The sequence below is a fragment of the Malaclemys terrapin genome, chromosome 1, assembly GCF_027887155.1.
Source record: "Malaclemys terrapin pileata isolate rMalTer1 chromosome 1, rMalTer1.hap1, whole genome shotgun sequence".
NCBI classification, from domain to species: Eukaryota; Metazoa; Chordata; order Testudines; family Emydidae; genus Malaclemys; species Malaclemys terrapin.
Window position 1 is genome coordinate 166,843,411 of NC_071505.1, and position 19,814 is coordinate 166,863,224.

Genomic DNA, 19,814 nt, shown 5'->3' on the forward strand with positions numbered 1-19,814 from the left:
CAAAGGGCCTGATTTTGAAGTCCACACTTCTTTCTTACACAAACAAATCTACCACTGATTTCAATGAGCTGTTGGATTGGGCCCAAACTATAAAACAGTCCCCAAAAGAAAATAGCATTTTAGTAAGTAGGATAAAAGCAACTGAATTTACTCTACAGCCCTTCCACTGAACTTTTTGCTGTTTTCTCTTGATGTCACATTAACCCCTCATTTTTATCATTTGCAGCCAATAAATAAGTTCCTATTATCTAAAATATACAAGAACAAATTCTGATTTCAAGTTACACTCGTGTAAATCTACTGGGCTTACACCAGATTTGCACCATGGTAACTAAAATCAGAATTTGACTCAAAAGTGTAAAATGTAACATATTGGCACCTGGACCCTGAGTAACATATTAGAACTCACAATGAATGAATGGGTTTGTGTGCACATACTATTACAGGTGGGGCTGGCAGCACCATCTATTACTAATGTGGCCCAACATTTCCCATGATAAGAGCCTGTTTTTTTTGTGTCCTGTAAATTTGCGAAACTTAAACCATTTGGGCTGAAATGTTTCCAAGTTGGGTCTCTGCCTCAGGATGAATTTTTTTTTGGAGAACTTCAGCCAAAATCATTTCCAAGGCTAAGGAAAAAATATGTTATTTTGCAACGTTAATTTTTTTTGGCAACTTTTTCTTTGAAAAGCTTCAGTACCCCACTTGCTTCGGGGAATTTGAAATTTGGCAAGGGGGGGCCTTTGTGTCATGGATGTGCCTTTGGCCGGTCCTTTAAAAAAAATACAGTTGTAGCTTTTCCATAATCTGACTGCTATATGTGCTTTACTGTGCAAGGCTAGCCTGATGGCAAAGTTTATTTTCTTGGAATCATTACAGTGAAAAAGGAACTGAAAAGATATTTAGGCTCTGATCCTGTAATGTAATCTACTAGTATGGACCTTTGAGCTCTTGTGGCATCCCACCCGCTTCAGTGGGATTCTGCATGAGAGTAGTGGATCCCATAGCAAGATCAGGGCCTGTGGCCTAAAACTACATTTGAAGTGAGAAATTAATATTGTAAATGTGCTCTTTATTCAGAGTTAACCTGTATGGTCATTCTAGGATTGAACAACGCAGCAATAATGCAAGTGAAGCTGTGAATATGGCATGAACAGGATGCATTCACAACTTTATGTTCTTGACTAGCAGTAAGAGGTTTTCCCTCTCCAAGACTGTGTGCATAGTAAGGTTTTTGGCAGATTCTTCCATCACTGCTGCATCACTATTGCAGCTCAACCAGAACTAGCAATGATGGGAGTGCTAGTGTATTCCAGATACTGGCATCTGCCTACCAGCTAACAGTAGGTGTATATGGCATAGTGGTAAAAATGTGGGTGGCCAGTACACACTTAGACCACTGCTAGCCCCAGTGATGCTGCACCATGCTACAGCAATGGAGGGACACAAAGCTCAGTGTAGGCATTGCGTCCTTGAGAGAGTAAACTTCTTAGTGTAAGTCAAGGACATAAAGCTGTGATGCAGAATGAATGAAAGTTGCCTCTGTGTACAGGACCTGCACAAGCTAAGGGCTTGCACAGTGATTTTCAAAGATGTGTGACACCCAGGAATTGCCCCTCAACTTAACAGGAGCTATGGAGTGCTCAATACTTTTGAAAAATCAGGCCATTAAGCGCTTTGTCCCTGGGCACACAGGAGACATTTAACACATATTCACATGTAACATCTATTAATTTCAATGAAAATTACTTTCATGTATCAAGATGATAATATAATCTTGTAGGATTCTACTTCTTTAACTATATTGGTTCTACATCAGAATCTTGGAGGGTTATTTCTGAAGCCTATGTGATCCCAGAGTTTTGGTTACAATTCTGTCTTCCATCAGTTTAGTAACAGGATTTAAGTGATAAAACTTACCATGTCAACTTCTGAAATGCTGTCAATACTTTCCACCTGCACATCAATGCCCACTGGTATTGGTGACCCTTCAAAATAGCAGAACAAAAATGTGACCAGAAGTGACAAATGTTTTTAATATACACCTATATGTTAATATAAACCTAAACAACCTGCATTGCTCACTGCCTCTCCACACACATGCTGCCTTGAATTAATTTTAAAACTGTTGTGTGCACTGAATCCAACCTTAGTAACCAAAAGAGAAAGTCAATGACAATGAAAGAAAACCTGATGTTAAAAATCTGATCAAATAAGCACGTCCTTCAGTGATCTCTTTGCAACCTAGCACAGGGTATGACTTGGATTTACAGCATGACCCTGAAGTTTGATGAGTGGAAGAAAGTTTTCTTACGATTCTGAAACTAATGAAGCTTACACAACTCATTAGACTGGCCCTGTGGAAAACTTACATAAATACCAGTATCAAATATACCAATGCTTGTAAAGACTAATAGTGAAAACTTTTCCTCCACCTTCTAAAGAAAATTATTTATACTTCTAAAGTAACTTTACCAGGTAACTAATAAAAGTTTGTCCTATAATAACTTGAAATGGATATAGGTCCAATAAATGGGAAACCTGCTCACTGACTAAGTAAAACCATATTCTAATCTGTTTCTCAGTGCTGGTGCAACTACACTGGTACTAACAACAATGCAACATAAGAATGGCCATACTGGTCAGACCAATTGCCCATCCAATCCAGTATCTTGCCCTCTGACAATGGCCAATGCCAGGTGCTTCAGAGGGAATAAACAGAACAGGTAATTGTCAAGTGATCCATCCCCCCTCACTCATTCACAGCTTCTGGCAAACTTCAGAGCATGCAAGCCTTAAGGTAAGCATAGTTCCCACATCATGAAAACCTGCTCACAGAAACATTAACTATTATTAGGGCTGGCTCCAGCATTTTTGCCGCCCCAAGCAGCGGGGGAAAAAAAAAACAAAAAAACCCACGATCGGCACTTCTATCACCGCCGCTTCAGCGGCAATTCGGCAGCAGGTCCTGCTGCCCCCTTCCATGGGCCACCCCAAGCACCAGCTTGCTGAGCTGGTGCCTGGAGCCGGCCCTGACTATTATATGACTACGTAATGGCAGGAAGGCCACTGGCTGTGATGAGCAGGGAGTGTATGGGAGAAGATGGATATAGATACAATTTAACTGCTGTAAGATTTTATAAATAAATTAAATTCCTAATCAAGTATTTTGCAAGTCAAAGTTCCCATTCTGCCCGCTATTCTGAATTTCAGAGCTCTGGAGAGCACATATCGGTTAAAAATGCATCTATAAAATACAGGCAGAACAGCTAGGTGACTGCCACTGATACATACAGGGGTTTTTTTGGTATTAAAAAATATAAAAAAGTGCAACGTTAAGGTTAAAATTAAAACAGGTCAGGAAATGCAGAAGTTAAGGTTCCCAGACCAATGCTAACAGTTATGCTTTATATATACATGAGTTATCCAGTATATATTTTACAGCGAAGATACCAAGCCTGAAAAAAATTAAGCATGTTTTTTACTTCAAGCACATGAGTAGAGACAGTGACATTAATGGGACTGCAGAAGTCTAACTGAGAGCAGAATTTGGGAGCACCATAAGTGCAACCTACATCTAAAATAAAATAATGTTAAGTTTGTAGGATTGTGGCTTTGAAGCCAATGGAACTACTCACATGCATAGAGTTATTAACATACCAAAGCATTTGCAGAATCAGTATCTCAGTCAGTAACATGGAACCAGAGATACAGGAACAACAGTGTATGCACCTGCAATATGGCTGAGACATTGTTGCTGTCAGAACATTTGGACTAGGGGGGAAAGAAAGAGCTGAGGATGTGGGAGAAAGTCAGAGAGCTCAACATGAGAGGAGAGGAAAGAAATTTGCATTTAACAATTATTGACCATAGATGATATTCTTTTCAAAGCTCTGATGCTTAATAAATTATTTTAAAAATGTAAATAATGTACCTCAATACAGTATGCATTATTTTCATTGCTCTTAACTAATGGATACAAAAAGCGAGAGAGAGATTTTTCTTACATGAAGAGACTTTACATAAAATTAAATGTAATACTTTGTATCTGACCCCTTTAAACCTCTCTCTGCTTCTCCTGCTTCTTGTTTGGCAGCTCTCAAGGCTGTAGTCGCTTCTGCAGCTGCTTTGTCTCCAGCCTCAAATGGGTGTGTAAATTGGTAAATCTATGGAGCTATGCATTCACTGGCCACTACCTCACCTCTGCACTGGCCTAACCCCAGCCCTCACTCTGAGCTAGGGCAGATCAAGCACTCACAGAGCTCTAATCCACCGAGTGCAGGAGGTGCAGACTTCTCCACTCACTTTGACCCTAATTTGGCAAAGTACTTAAGCACATGCCTAACTTTAAACACATGTTGTCCCTTTAATTTCAATGGAACTGTTCACATGCTTAGAGTTCAGCGTGTGCTTAAGTACCTTGCTGAATTGGGGGCTTTCCATATCCTGTCCCTCCTCTACCATGAAACAAATGCATACTGGTGCTTCTCTGTTCAGGGCTTTCCGGATCTATTAGTTGGGTTGGAGCATTTGTCCCTGTGAGTCAGAGCCAACTTCCACTAAAATCAATGGTAATTAACCACCAGAACAGATTACCAAGGGAGGAGATCCAGTCTCGATGTAAAGAGTCCAAGTGATGGAGAATGTATGTTTTTCTAAAAGAAAACCACAAGTTGTTGAGTCACTGGGTGAAATTCTATGGCCTGTGTTATACAGAAGGTCAGACTGAATGAACATCATAATCCCTTCTGGCTTTATTAATCAATGAAGTAATGGAGAGACGCCTATTGATATAAATGGCACTGGACTGAGTCCTAAAAGAGAAAGAAAAATAAACTCCCGGAGGTGGAGTTGATCAGGGTTGAGGTACAGAGATGGAACAGTGTAGGGAAAGTTTGTGCTGCTGGTGCCTATGCCACAATGCTGCTGTTAATAAATTCAGTGTCTGAGGCTGACAATGAGGCACCAGCACTAATTTAATTTAAAATAGTATCGAGAGAAAATCTACGTTTTTATTTTCCTAGTTTGACAAAACGGGGGGATGGGCAAGAGGATTTTTTCATTAAACTGAGCAGCTCCAGTTGCTGCTAGAGAATTTCCACAAATCATTATTTTGGAGGGATTAGTGATTTTCACAATGGAAGTTCCTCAGATTTTCAAGATAATTACTCCTCAGCAGCAAAACCAAATTATTTTCAGATGGATTTATATTTATGCAAACAAGTCCTGCCTTGGGGAATCAGTTTTCCTTCATTTTATTCATTTTAAAAGGTTTAAACCAAGCTAATATTTCTCTCATGAGTGTGGAGTTTATTTTCATCAGTAGCCTGAGGGAAAGATAATAGCTGCATATGCAAGTTATGTAACTTTTTTTTAAATGTAGGTCCTCACGAATTCTGCGGCATTTTAGGGTCAATTTGTATGGTAGGAATGACAAAATCCTATGACAGACTTTAGAGAATTTTAAGGTATTTTTGGGCAGTTATACCTTTTACCATGTAGTTGCTGTACTGCTCCTGCATTTCCATAGGATACATGTAGAATTTAGGGGACTCAGTTAGTGAATTCCAGAAGCTTTGATCTTTCCACAGTGCCATGATAATCAGATCATTCATTACCCAGGAAATAGTTTAACACTTTCTTTTTTGTTCCAGTTTGGAAAAATTACAATATCCCAACAGTGAATGCATCGCTATTTTGCCAAGCTCCCGCTACTAGATGGAGTATCAGACCTCTTCCAGTTGCATGCAGTTGTAACAGGGTATGTTGGCTTTTTAAGGAGGCTACAGACCCAGCATAGTTCACCCCCCGAGTTCTTAGACCTGATGGAAGTTGTAGGCTCAGCAACAATGCATACTGGGAAAGGGGCAGGCATATAAAAAAGCTCCTGTTCCCTCTGGCAAGGCAGGGAACAAGGAATAGGTAAGACCTAATGATGCTCCCTCCTGGAAAGGGCCAGAGAGGCTGCCTAGGAGGAAGGTCAGGTGGACAGAAGGGTAAGGAAACCACAGGGAGAAGAAAGTACTGTGGAATTTGTTACAGCTCCCTGAGTTGGATAGAGCTGGGGGTGGGGGGGGCAGTAATAAAGGGTATTTTATCCTTGTCCATCTGTTTGTTTGAAGTATTTGAGATGGGATGGTGCCAAAAGTAGCCAAGGCCTAGGATGGAAGTTAGAGGACTATCAGAGTGAAGGAAGAGGTCTTGGGCAAGATGGTCTTGGGCTTGAAATGTTAATTGAGTGCTAGTTTCCCTGTCAAAGCTGTATCTTCCAAAAGAGGGTGGGAGAAAGCCCCCTTCACTCCCTCCATCACTAGGGGAAAATTCCTGAGATCTGCGATGGAGGGCCGTGACACAGAGAGGAAAAGCTTTAGGTGCTGAATGGCATGGTGGAGCCCTTTTTTGCAGTGGATTTCCATTGGACTCTTGCTTGCCTTGGAAGAGACAGAGTTGTTCTAATTTAGCTGAAAGAGTAAAGTAAACTACCCAACCAGTAAGATGACCTGTGAGGAAAATGAGACAGAGGCCACACTTGATAACAGAAAGAGGAAAGATAAGCCACCTGCGTACAGAAACTTTTTACCTTCTACTGGTTAAATATTACCACACATTACATTTCAGGTATTTCTTAAGTGTGTGTGTTATTGTGCTCTCTAGGGGCTGCCCTCATAAGGACATGGTAAGCCTTAATATGACCAACTACACACTCAAGCCTTGATCCTGCAGTTCCATGTGCAGTGTGCAATAGGGAACATAAGGTTCCACTCCGGTGTAAATGTGAACAAAGACTATACATGTGCTTAAATCACAATAACTATACTTAGATAGTTCTTTTCATCTGTAGATCTCAAAACGCTTCACTAAGATGGATAAGTAGAATTCTACTGTACATGTAGGAAAAGAGAGGCACAAAGAAATTAAATAATTACCCAATATATAGTTATTGCAAATTTAAACAAATTAAAAGGGGAGAGAAATTAATAAGTTGAGACTAGAACTGAAACAAGCTGGAGAGTCAATGAGGACAGAAGACCCAGGAGGGCTCATCCAAGTAGTAGAAGCTTCAGAGGAGATGGCTCTTGCACAAAAAGAAGAGAGGCAGATGCTAGATGAATGAAAGGAGGGGTGTGTGGTAGACTCTAGCAAGTCCTCAGAAGGTGATGGGATAGCAAGACAGTGACTTAAAAAAGCCTTTCAAATAATGTAGTTAAGAAACACTAAACAGGAAGATTATTTAAAAGGCATTCAAAGAGCAGCTCTCTCCAACCACCTCTCTCAAATGGAAGAGTTCTGCCTGTCAAGCCAGTCTGACTGGTGACACAGCAGATCATAGCTGGCCAGGAAACATCATTTTGATATCGGAAAGTGATCATTTGCCTGGAGTTTAAAGTAAGGCTGTGGAAGTTCTGCATGATGTGAGCAATGCAATTTATTTTCTCCCTCCTCCTGCAGTCCAAGTTGGATTATTTTCTAAGAGTTGCACAATACCTAACAGACAGCTAGGAGACTTGAGGCCATGATATTTTTAAAAGGACATTATAAGATACTAAAAGATTTGCATGTGAACCCACTGACTTTCCTTTCCTTTCCATGGATAACATGACAGTGTACTTTTAGGCAATTACCATTTCTGAGGATGAGGTTTACACTCCTGTACAGCTGTTAAATACATAATCCCTTTCTGCTTTCCCATTGGCAGAGGAACACATCATGCTCACTCACATTGGTCTGGCTTTCAAAAGGACAATAAAAGAAGGAACAGAGTTTCCTAGCAGTTCAACCTTTCATCAGGACTGATTAGGACTGAAAAATTATCTGAATTGGAACAGAAGCAATATGGGTACAGGTAATGCTAACAGGAGCTAATGATATGTGGAATCATAATTTAGGCTCCCTCCATACTGCAGATTAAATTGTTTTAGCACATGGCGGGGAGGGAATGGAAGAAGGCAATTTAAGCAGATTAATGGATAGGAGAAGTTGTGTAGATCATTGCATCAGGGAAGTAGGCAGCATTCAAGCAGTGGGGGATATTTGTGTGGACAGACAAATGTGCTCTATGACTATGATGACAAATTGGACAGTTTCTGTTGACGCTATCCTTTACTTTGGAAGCAAACAGTTTTAGGGCTTGTCTAAACACAGGGGGTTTACGTTGCATTCACTTTTGAAATGGCCTGCATAAACACGACACAAACCCTTAAGAGAGTAACTCTGGAGACTATATTACACTTACAAAATGTAATAAATTCCCTGTGTATTGAGTTAGTGCAGACTAATGTTCATGGGTTCACCTCACACTTACACTGTACCATTCTGGGACTTCTGAAGGACAATCCAGCATGTTCAGCATTGCTGAAGAGATTTGAGGTAATTTTAGGGTGATCAGACAGCAAGTGTGAAAAATCAGGATGGCGTGTGGGGGGTAATAGGAGTCCATATAAAAAAAAAGCCCCAAATATCAGGACTGTCCCTATAAAATCGGGACATCTGGTCACCCTAGGTAATTCCAAAATTTGAAACAAGACAATGCACTGTGGGATGGAGTTGGGAAGACTGGATGAAGTGCAGCTGCCATGCTTGTAGCTTCTTGAGCCACACTGGGGAAAACTTATTCTAAACTGCTCTAGCCCGGCCACACCTAAGATAAAGACTGCTCCTTGCTGCTGCAACTAGCCATTACAATTAAAGCTTGTAAAATGTCTCCGGCAGCTTTTGTTTTGACTCAAGATGTTGTACAAGGATTGCAAACTCAAGGTGCCCCAAGCAATGGTTTCCTTCAATTTTTTTTTTTTTTTTCTAATTTGGAGCAGACAGGTCCTGTGTGTGAGAGAGAGTGTTTGTGGCAGCCTATCTGTGACTCTCAAACTATAAGAGCACTGTGAAATGAAACAGAAGCAAAGAGAAAATCCAGCCAAGGAAACAATGTGACAGCCAAGCTTTGGGAATAAATGCATTACAACACAGAGTCGTCGTCTTTTTTTTTTTTTTTTTTTTTTTTTAAATGTTTGAGTACAGCCAGAGCTATGTTCTGAATTATAGGTTTGGTTCACTTAACCTCATTTTATAATGCGTTGCAGGCAAAGAAGCGTTCTATGGCAAGAAGTAGAAACAGCACATTAATAGCCTGCTGGTTTTGAGTCATCTTGACGTATCCTATTCACGGGGTTTACATATGCAAATTAATCTATTAATAAATTAGTAATTTCAGAACTGAATTTTAAAAAGATCATTTGGTAAGAGTCAGAAGGACAAATTATGCTTGCACGTACACCAGCATATATCTAGAATAACATCACTGGTTACAGTGGAGTTATACCACATTTACACGTACGTAAGTGAAGCAGGATTTGGCCCACTCAGCATAAAATAGGAGTTCTCACCTCCACAGGGTCACAGACATAGGCAGTGCAAAGTGAACTTAAACTGGACAGGTTTGGACTAAAGAATTCCCCTGACACAGAGGGAATTTCTGTGAGCTTTAGGCTGATGGAGGGTGCGTAGCCAGATGCTCTTACCCCGGAGTAAGGGGAAGATTATTTGTTGTGGGAGGAGACTTAGTTGGGCTGCGTTACCAAAATCTTTGGGCCCAACTCCATGCTGTAACACCTGGGAAACCCAACGGGGTGTAACTGAGGGCAGAATTTGACCTATTTAAAAAATGTCTTTTGTTTTTAAAATACATGCTCTTTACCCAACTGTTCTGACCTGATTTCCCGCCCCCCTTTCAGTATTGTTAGCTGATGCAGCTAACTGAGCTGAATAAATCATGCTATGGGGCACACGTGCGTGTGACAGATACAAGTCCACCAGGAATCACAGCGATGAGATGTTCTATCTGTTAAGCTTGAAAAAACCATCAACTTCTGCATACATAAAGCCAAAGTGCTGTAAATCTCTCCCCTGTCGTAAAGCCAGATTATGGCTGATGCTGTGCAGGTGCAGTAGCGGGGAGAAAGCACAGCAGGCTCTCTTCCCCACTCCAGGGTAGCTCTGCAGGTGAGAGCTGTAGTTAGGCAGGCTGTACAGGCTGTGCCGGTAGAGGCAGTCGGCCCCAGAGAGGGGTGTTTACAATGGCGAGGGCTCCACACTCTCCATGCTCTCCAGCAGAGCTTCACTGGAGGAAGTAAGAGCTATAATTTTTTCAGGTGGTAGCACATGACACTAACCAACATGCCCCTTGGGTGTGGTCTGATAGCATTAAAATTGCCATTTGAATCTGTTCTATAGATTATTCGCTTACTAACTGAATGGTTTGGCCTGTTTTATTTTAAAGACTTTGGAGGCACTGGGCCTAATTCACCTTGGCCCTAAACCTCGTGTAGTCATTGCATAGCTGCTAAAATATGCTACCACATCAGAGTGGTGGCATTCGCACTCATTTTGCACTGGGGTAAATGATGCCCCAGGGCAATAGAGAATTGAGCCCAGAATGCCTCCAGTGCTACTTTAGTGGAGCGCCTCCTCTTTTTCACCAGCATATCTCAGGTTCTAGAGAGACACAATGAAAGGTCTACTGTTTGGAAAGAACTGCATCCCGAACAGATCGTTTCCCCACTAATTAGTATTTCATGGCTTCCCCCACCTCCACCCCACACCACCAATTCCCCTCAGTCACCTGTATGGCCAGAGTGAGAAACTATAGCCAGAAAACACTTGATCACTCAAAAGAAAAAAAAATCCTTAAAATAAAACAGGCCAAACCATTCAGTTAGTAAGCGAATAATCTATAGAACAGATTCAAATGGCAATTTTAATGCTATCAAACCACAGTGATGTTTAAAGGAGGGCTTTTTGTTTGGTTGGTTTCTGTGGGCGTTCAGAGCTGCAGAGACCCACGGTGACGACATCCAGATTAAAGAGAGCAAAACCTATTATCTGTCTCCAGATTTATTCAGTAATACTGGTCCAATTTCCAACTTCCAGGAATAATTATAGTACTGCACATGGTTCACATCCTCCAAGTAATAACTAACCTATATTTTAAGCTAGGCTGTATTGTTCATATTGACTCTTTCCCTTCGGTGTCTTTAACAACAGTACACATTCCCCATCACCAACTGCATCTCATCCTGTATTTAAGCTCCCCTTTGCTATACACTTCAGCATTAGATGAAAGTCAGTCTCCTTCAAGGAAATGCATATCCTGTATCTCTCCTGTCACGGGATGAATTAGGGTACCCTATCCAAAGTCATGATCTGATTGGTTAGTTGAGGCTTGGCCCTTTTGGTGATGTCACAACTGTGTATTAACTACCAACAAAGCCTTGATTCACCATTCTGTTACTCCATGTTTTGCTGGCACAACCTCACTGAAGTCTGATGGAACCCAAACAGGCTTCCAAACCTACCTGGTTTCCTGCCAGCTCGCCCACCTAGCTCCGCAGCAGCTTGGGCTTCCAGGGTGCACGGCTGTCCCCATTAATTTCAATGGGGTTACACCAGCATATAACAAAGAGTAATGCGAAGGGTGAATCAGGGCCAAAGATAATTTTATTGAGACTTTCATCTGTTACTCTTAGAAATTCCCATAGCCTCTCAGTGTTACTCTTATTTAACGTTATAGAAATTGCAGGCAGTTCTATTCTAGATATTAACAGCCCTCTTGTGAAGATTTGGGAAACCTCTGAACAGGAAGATATGGCAGATATGTTGCTACCCACACCACTATTTATTGTGGATGTTAGTGGGGAAGGGAGATACAGCTGACTCCTTGTTCTGCTGAAAGCTACTTCTGAAAGACAGAGGTATAACTAGTAATCTGAAATTTGCAAATCCACTGGCTGATAAGTTACCATTTTCCTCACCTGAGTATGCATTTATTCACCCATGGCAATATGATCATCAATACCCACTGAAGTCAATGTAAAGACTCCAACTGACTTCAATGAGCACTGGATCAGGCCCTATCACTATCCATGTGATAATAAGAGGACAGGATTGACAAAAACGAAAACAAAGCTGCCAGGCACCAAAAGAAATGCTTCCTGTGAAAAAAAATTAAAATTTGTATATCACAGTGTGCATTCTGAAAGCAGTTTGTACTCACACCAGAAATACTGATTTGTGGAATGGCCCTGTGAAACAGTACTAGAGCTGTCTGGAAAAATTCCGACAAAACATTGTTTCATTGACGTTTGCAGATTTGGCTAAACAGAAATGTTTGTGGACTGGTGGGGAATCCAGGATCTGTAGCTAGCCAGGTGTAGTGTCCAAGAGCTGTGGCTCCATCCCCTTTCACAGAGCATTTAGGCATTTTGGGGTTTCGTTTCTAATTGTAACAAAATCAGATTTTGAAATATCAAAATCCTCTGTGAAACAGAATTACCTTTCTCCAGACAGCTTTATAGAGTACTTCATAGAGAGTTGTCTGCTGTCATGGAAATGCTTTTTCCTTTCACAGATGGCATTTCCATAAATTACAATTCCTTGAGTGGAAAAGCAGGAGGGAGGGACACCGAGGTAACTTGCAAAGCCATTGACTGATAAATTTCAGATTACTAGCTTCGCCTGTCTTTCAGAAATAGCATTCAGCAAACATCATGGTGGGGGTTTATTGTGATAAGGAGACTTGCCTGTTGGAAAATGGACCAAGACCACTAGCAGGCCATCAGACAGTAATGATATTCAGTTACTAATGTCTGGATTTAAGTCAGCAATCTTTAACAATCCCCTCAGCTATCCAGTCCACCACGACCAGGAGATTTTCATTGCCCCACGTCCAGTTTGCATGTCATGGGCAAATCTATGGGCCAAAGACTAAGACTTGCTTAGTCTTCCCTTTCAGGATATGGCTGTGCCTCAGGTTCCCTGTTGGCTGGAAGTCTCCCTCTCCATGTCAGGAATAGTTTTAGACCTCCAGCTGGAATAAAATACTCCTCCTTTCCCAAGGTAAACAAGAGTCCACTGGAAAATGTCCAAACAAAAAGCCTTCACTCGATTTGCTCTCTGAGCCACAACCCTGAGCAGGGGCATTATTTGCTATGAGGCAGGGCAGACTCAGTTGCCCCGCCCAGATCTTTGGCCTCCAATAGACTTTTCATAGGTCTATCTGCTCCACTCCCCCTCTCCCCAGCCTTTGCAAGATATAATACATCACATATAATGTTCTATATGCTGACACAACTTTGGCCCCCCTAGAATTTTTCTGAAATGATGCCCATGGCCCTGAAGCCCTAAACAATAAAGTAGCCATCTGCTCCAGGCTCAGACATTCCCACTTCACTCTTCCTTCCCATCCCACAGCCCCTGAGTTACTTGCTTGCTTGTCTGTCTGCCTCTTAGGCCTTCTCTCTCGATCTTTTCCAGGCTTCTTCATTGAGCCCATCCCAAGCTCCTTCTCTGTTGGTAGCCCCACTTTAGTTCTTGCCCAGACCCAGCTGCTGAAGAGTAATGGCGGTGGGTGGTGCTGCTACTCTCTTTCTCTAGGTCTCTCTTTCGTGGAGTGAAGGGGAGCATATTTATAGCCCTTCCCCAGCATTTCTTGCTGTAGCCTGCAGTTCCTATTAATCCATCCGGAAACTACAACCCTCCAGAGTGCTTTAATCTTGGGCCAAGACAGTAATAGGAATGTTGGGCCTGGGGGCTGCCTTTAGCCAGCATGCGCTTTTACAAAGGCCAACTTAAACAACACTGCATTCTGTGCAGCACTTCTTTCAAAAAACTACTCCCACTATAGCCAGCTATCCACACTGCAAGTACATAGTTCTGCTCTGATTGGCTACTAGCAGTTTCCATGATTTGCATACTGTGGGCCACATTATCAGCTAGTGTAAATAGGCCTACAGCCATTGACTTCTCTGAAGTCTATGCCTATTTATAGCTGTTGAGAATCTGTCCTTGTATATTTTATTTTGTATTCATAATATGGAGCGGGCCAGCCCGTTTCGATGAATCACAAACACAGAACTGCTGGCCCCAGTTCACAAAAGCCTTTTAGCAAGGCAGCTTTCTCGATTTTAGTGTAATAACTTAGGGCCAAAATCTGTAATTCATAGGTATGTCATGCCTCAATTTCAAAGGGACATGTCAATGTGTATCCAGTGGCAGAAACTGGCCCTGTAATGGGATATCCAAATTATGAGCATCCCATATGATACCTTTTTTATTCACGTATAATGTAATTAAACAGGGAAGAAATAAACATGAAACCAACAACACAGGAGTCCAAGGGCCAATAAACCAAAAATATAAGATTGGGTTTTTTTTTAATTCAGTGCTTCATGCCAACTCAATATACTCAGGAATTGGTAACTTGCTTAAAAACTTCAAAACAAATTTGATGAGTTTCAGGAATTTGCTAATTGCTACTAGACAGTGCAGTTTTAGGGGGATATGTTAATGCAATGTTTTGATAATAGAATTCTATCTGTAACAGTAAAGATAAAAAATTACTTAGCTGTGAGTAGATAATTTGGCAACTCTTATTACTGTTGTGAAAAGTACAAAAATTATCTTTTGTCGTAAACTATTTCTTGGTTTAAGCCAAGGAGGGGAAAAATCTGTTAAACTTGACATTGCATTTTTACATGACCTTGCTGGGCACAGGTTTGGCAGCTTATAGTGCAAGAAGAAACTATTAAATAGTATAGAAATGTTAATGCAGCTGGCTGCTTACCTCCGAATCCAGGTCTCATTGCAAAGTCATGGTCATCTATGCGGAGAAGTTGCTCGGACTTTAGTGGGCGTACTTTGGTGCTGTCTAATTTCCTCATTTTAATTTCTCGTTTGCTGTATTTTAAAAAACAATCAAGTCAGGAGCTTCATTGTACTGGCTGACAGTTCAGAATGATGATTAAATTAGATGAAATGACTAGATTACTGGATTGTAGGCAGTGACACAACCACATGAAAAAAAATTAGTGAAAATGGGGAGGGGAGAGACCCAGAATGAAAATGCACAGGACAACTGTATTGAAGGAGAACATCAACAAGATATAAACAAATTGGGGGTGGGACACATGTCCCCTTCTATCCCCTTGGAGGTTGCATCTATGGGTGTATAATGGTGTGTATCCAAGATAGATAAACACTTGTTGAAGAAACTGATACATCAGTTTTCACCTAGATACCTTCTTCTGTTTGGAATAACATCATATGTTTGCAGCTTTAATGCATGCCACATTAAGTCACATGTATTACTGGGGGAGTGGCGGTGACCTCATATAGCGGTTGCTCAACACTCTTCATGATAACATTTCTATTGTTTTTAAAGAGCTCTAATGTCTCAATGGCTTGCAGCAGGACTCTAAAATTTGGCAGTGAGATAATCCTGGGGTCAAGGAGGTGCCTTTTGGTGTCCCCCTTAAATAAATCATTCAGATTTGGCCAAGTTAGAAACTGAAAAGAAATCAGCATTTCCAATTTGTATTTTGCTTACTAAAGCTCATTCTTAGATTTACTGCCAAAACCAGCCAACACTCCATTAGCACTGCGCGTGGCACCATCTCAGCATGTCCTACACTGCTGAACCTCCGAAAGGAACACAGACAACATAGATGATCCTTTTCCTGTTGTTGCTGGAACCAGCACACCATACATTCTAGACTCATATCTAGAGACTGGTGTTAAAATTCTGTCTCTTCACAACACTTTTTATTAAGCAAAGGCTCAGACCTCACCAAAAAATTACACAAACTGGGAACAGAACTTAAGTCTTTAACGTGGCAGACTCATGTCTCACCCACACTGTCTCTCAGAAAGAATGTATTGAATCTTAGCTTGGCTATGCTGTGTGCAAAGCGTGACTACTCCCGCATATGTTTCCACTGTTTCACAGTGTGTTACGTGTCCTCCACCAGTGACTGGCTTACAGAGGCTGCTCCCAGCTATTGTAATTACTCTTTTAGTTGGTGTGGTAGAAGTCTCTGCTGAAAGTTCAGGGTTCAACCCTCTTTTTTTGATGGGGAGGCAGAGAAACAATGTTAGTGACTGTGACAGACCCAGACCAGTGGGGTACAGGAGTCTGGTAGAGGGCAAATATACTGGTCACTGGATGAGTAGTTTTCTGTTCCCTGAGTGACCAGAGCAGGGGCTGCACTAGAGTAATCAGGAACCTGCTAGGGCACTAGAGTAATCAGGAACCTGGAGATAATGCCCCCTTTAGAAATAATGAACCAGTTCAGGCAGGCAGGCTAATTAGGACACCTGGAGCCAATTAAGAAGAAGCTGCTAGAATCAATTAAGGCAGGCTAATCAGGGCACCTGGGTTTTAAAAGGAGCTCACTTCAGTTTGTGGTGTGAGTGTGAGGAGCTGGGAGCAAGAAGCACAAGGAGGTGAGGGTGAGCTATGCTGCTGGAGGACTGAGGAGCACAAGCGTTATCAGACACCAGGAGGAAGGTCCTGTGGTGAGACTAAGGAAGGTCTTTGGAGGAGGCCATGGGAAAGTAGCCCAGGGAGTTGTAGCTGTCATGCAGCTATTACAGGAGGCACTATAGACAGCTGCAGTCCACAGGGCCCTGGGCTGGAACCCGGAGTAGAGGTTCCCCCAAACCTCCCAATTGACCTGGACTGTGGGTTCTTCCAGAGGGGAAGGTCTCTGGGCTGTTCCCCAACCCACATGGTGAATCTCTGAGGTAAGAAAATCTGCCAATAAGCATAGGATCCAGCAAGATAGAGGAGGAACTTGGTCACAGGCACATAATAGAATTTGTTTTCCTCTTTTTCTTTTTTAAAGAAAACCCAGGAAATTACAGGCTAAAAATATCAATGTTAAAAGAATGTTAAGAAGCTTGTTCAGTTATTATTTATTATTTTTATCACCATACCCACTAGGAGCCCTCGTCATAGACCAGGACACCCTTGTGGTAGGCACTATCCAAAGATAGAACAATAGGAAGCCACATGCAGTTACTGTGAATCATGTGCTGCAAATGTACCTTTCTGCCACTCATAGAGTGGATTTTTCAATGTGTTTAGTAAAATCTGCATTCACTAATGCAAAAAGCATAACATTTTGACAGTCAAAATGTTTTGTTCTTTATTGTAGGAAATGGACCAAGAGAATAATCTCTTTCTCGTGTACTTTTGGTTAATGCTTTAAAATCTTCTTTGCGAGAGAATGCAGACAAATAGCTTTGGAGGGGGAAGTGGGTTACTCTATTAAACCAGTGAAAGTTGTAGGTTAAGTAACATTTTCACATGGGATTCTTTATAAAAGGCCACTCATTTAACCAAGGCCATCTGTCGGCAGTGTTCCTAATCATCCTAGTGCTGGCTGAAAGGGATTTCCCCAGGAGGAAAAAGAGGTTGCTGGAAAGTTAGGCCCTGTGGAAATGGACTGGAGATAATGCCCCCTTTAGAAATAATGCCAAAGAGAATCAAACAAAGAAAAACTAAATGTATTTGGCTCCTTTCTGCAGAAATGCTGCTCTGCAGCTGCTAAGCTCTGGGATCCTCCGTGGCTTGGAACCTGCAGTCTAGTGGTCTACAGAATACAAGCATTTGAGGCCAGATCTTCAGTGGGCATATATCTGCTAACTCCATGGATTTCAAGGGAGCTACACCAATTTGCACCAGCTGAGGATCTGGCCGTGGAATTCCTCTCCAACTCCCTTCTCTTTGTATAGAGGTCAATGTTGACATGCTTCGCCCTTTTATCTTGTCTACCTCACAGGAGTTTCATGTGGATTAATTAGTTAATGTTTGTAAAGCTCTTTGAAACCAAAGACGTTATATTAGCACCAAATATTGTTGCAATCATACAGCAATATGTCTGTACAGTATGTCAAGCAGGATTCTACTGTGGATGCACATTCTCACTGCCAGACCCTCTCCCATTTTGTGAATTGTTATGCCAGTGGTGGATACTGGATCAACAGCCAGAAACTCAAGTCTGCTATTCACAGAACAGGACCGTTAAGGAGTGGGAACCGTAGCATACACATCTCTCTCACCTCCCTACCAACATTCCTCAGCTCAGACGAGCAGGGACCACCTTGAGGTGTTAGACAGTAGGTCAGTCTCCATTCCCATGCAGCTCTTCACCTATTTGCATGACTAACAAAGTGGCAATTATTTCCCATTTTGATAGCGGGATTCTTGTTTTTAATGGACAATGAGTCCAGTGGTGATGACTCCTAGATGTTCAGTTCATTTCAGACAGACTGCTGAACAGTCAGAATTTTCAGGTCTGCTTGGCTTGGACTGGATTTGAACCTGTGACTTAAAGATGAGTCATTACTAGTTCCCTGAGCCGTGCATCTTTTCCATGCACCTCAGTTATTAAGTTATGATTGCTTCCACTACCATGTATTTCTTATACACAAATTCAGCAGGAAATTCAATGATTCAGAGGTGGTGCAGCTGCCGGAGGAGTCCAATTATACTGTACTTTATCAACATATGGCATGACATGAATAGGCTACGAGTCCTGTGCTGTCCATTATTACACAATGCTATGCATACAGAATATGGGAAAACAATCACCTTCCCTTTCTTCCTCCCATAAATTTAACTATTTATCAAAATGTCTCATGCATTCGTGATAAGGCAGAATTTCGATGGATGGATTATTATCGGCAGTAGATTGAGACCTTGCATTTTTATTTATGTATTATAATGTAAACACATTCAGAGGCCTCACATGTATGATATGAAATTGATCTATACAAGCAGTTGCTGGGGGGGGGGGGGGGGAGCCATTTCACCCAGAATCTTAAATGCAAAAGGCTTGATGTCACCTTTTTATTTTCTTTTAGAGCAGCCACCCTGATGAAGAAAGGCAAAGGAGAAAACCTAATATTTTTAAAGCCTGCCTTTCGCTGTAATAGTTAGATGCAATAATCCCAACTAAAAACTAAATAAAATATATTAAACCGCTTAAGCTTTGGGATTTGCAGTTAGATGTGGAATAATTCCATAAATAAAGTGTCGCGGATAACTATATTCCAGAAGAGTAACCAACTGTAACATGATTAAAATGAAAACTTACTTAAACTAGCCTTATTCTGTTGTTGAAAAAAGCATCTGGATACAGTAGTTATTACACTGATATTTAGTGCAATCAAGATAACATAATAATGATAGCATAAACCCAATTTTAGATATGAATTTGTTTCTGATGATAGAAAGAAACTAAAATGCTCGAACAATTGTATGTTGACAGTAATACAGTAATCACAATACTTAACTCTTATGTGGTGCTTTACATTTTCAAAGAGCTGTACAAACATTATCTAACTGATCACACACACACACACTATATATATATAAAGTATTTATAATCACGATACAGAATGATCAGTGATAGAAACGTTACTGTAAAATAGAATTACTTTTTGTCTCATGGGGGCACCCAAATGCCCCAGGCAAAACTAGGACCCCACTGTGCTAAGTGGTCTACAAACACAAAGACCAGTCAAGTAGGACTCTGAACAAAGAAAATGCCTTCTTAGGTTTGGTGACAGACACACAATGTTTATTAGCAGAAGGGCAGCAGTGAGCCAGGGTATACCGCTTACCTGTTATGCTTCTTCATGGATGAGCATTTCTGTTGATGATGATGATGAAAATGATGATGATGATCACTTTGAGAACTGACACTGGTTAGTGCAGCTGTTGGCCAGAGGCAGGTGAAGAGCAGCAGTTTTATTACCAGGACCATGTCTACCAAAACAGAAATGCAATGGATTCAACCAATCCACCTCAATGACCTTTCACTTTTAGTGGTCCTGTTATTTAGAGACAGCATACCATAAAGAGGATGCAAGTATAACGAGGCATCACTGAAAACAGAAGACAAAGGCATCCCAGTTTGGATTTCCTCTCTGAGCTCTCCTTTTATTCTAGCAAATTGCAAAAATTCCTTAAAATCCAC

At 41.3% G+C, this 19,814-nt stretch overlaps 1 protein-coding gene across 2 annotated transcripts in view; it reads right to left on the reverse strand.

Moving 5' to 3' along the window:
* Positions 1–19,601, reverse strand: part of GABRR3 (gamma-aminobutyric acid type A receptor subunit rho3) — a 35,897-nt gene extending 16,296 nt beyond the window's left edge. The window contains exons 1-3 of one of the 2 annotated variants that reach the window (XM_054016431.1): positions 19,459–19,601; positions 14,615–14,727; positions 1,921–1,988 (exon numbers count right to left, since the gene is read on the reverse strand). In XM_054016431.1, coding sequence (XP_053872406.1) covers positions 1,921–1,988; positions 14,615–14,727; positions 19,459–19,601 — 324 coding nt within the window. Of the gene's footprint in view, positions 1–1,920; positions 1,989–13,254; positions 13,379–14,614; positions 14,728–19,458 lie in introns of those variants that run through there. The other variant, XM_054016433.1, reaches the window with a different exon arrangement.
* Positions 19,602–19,814: the final 213 nt, after the last annotated feature.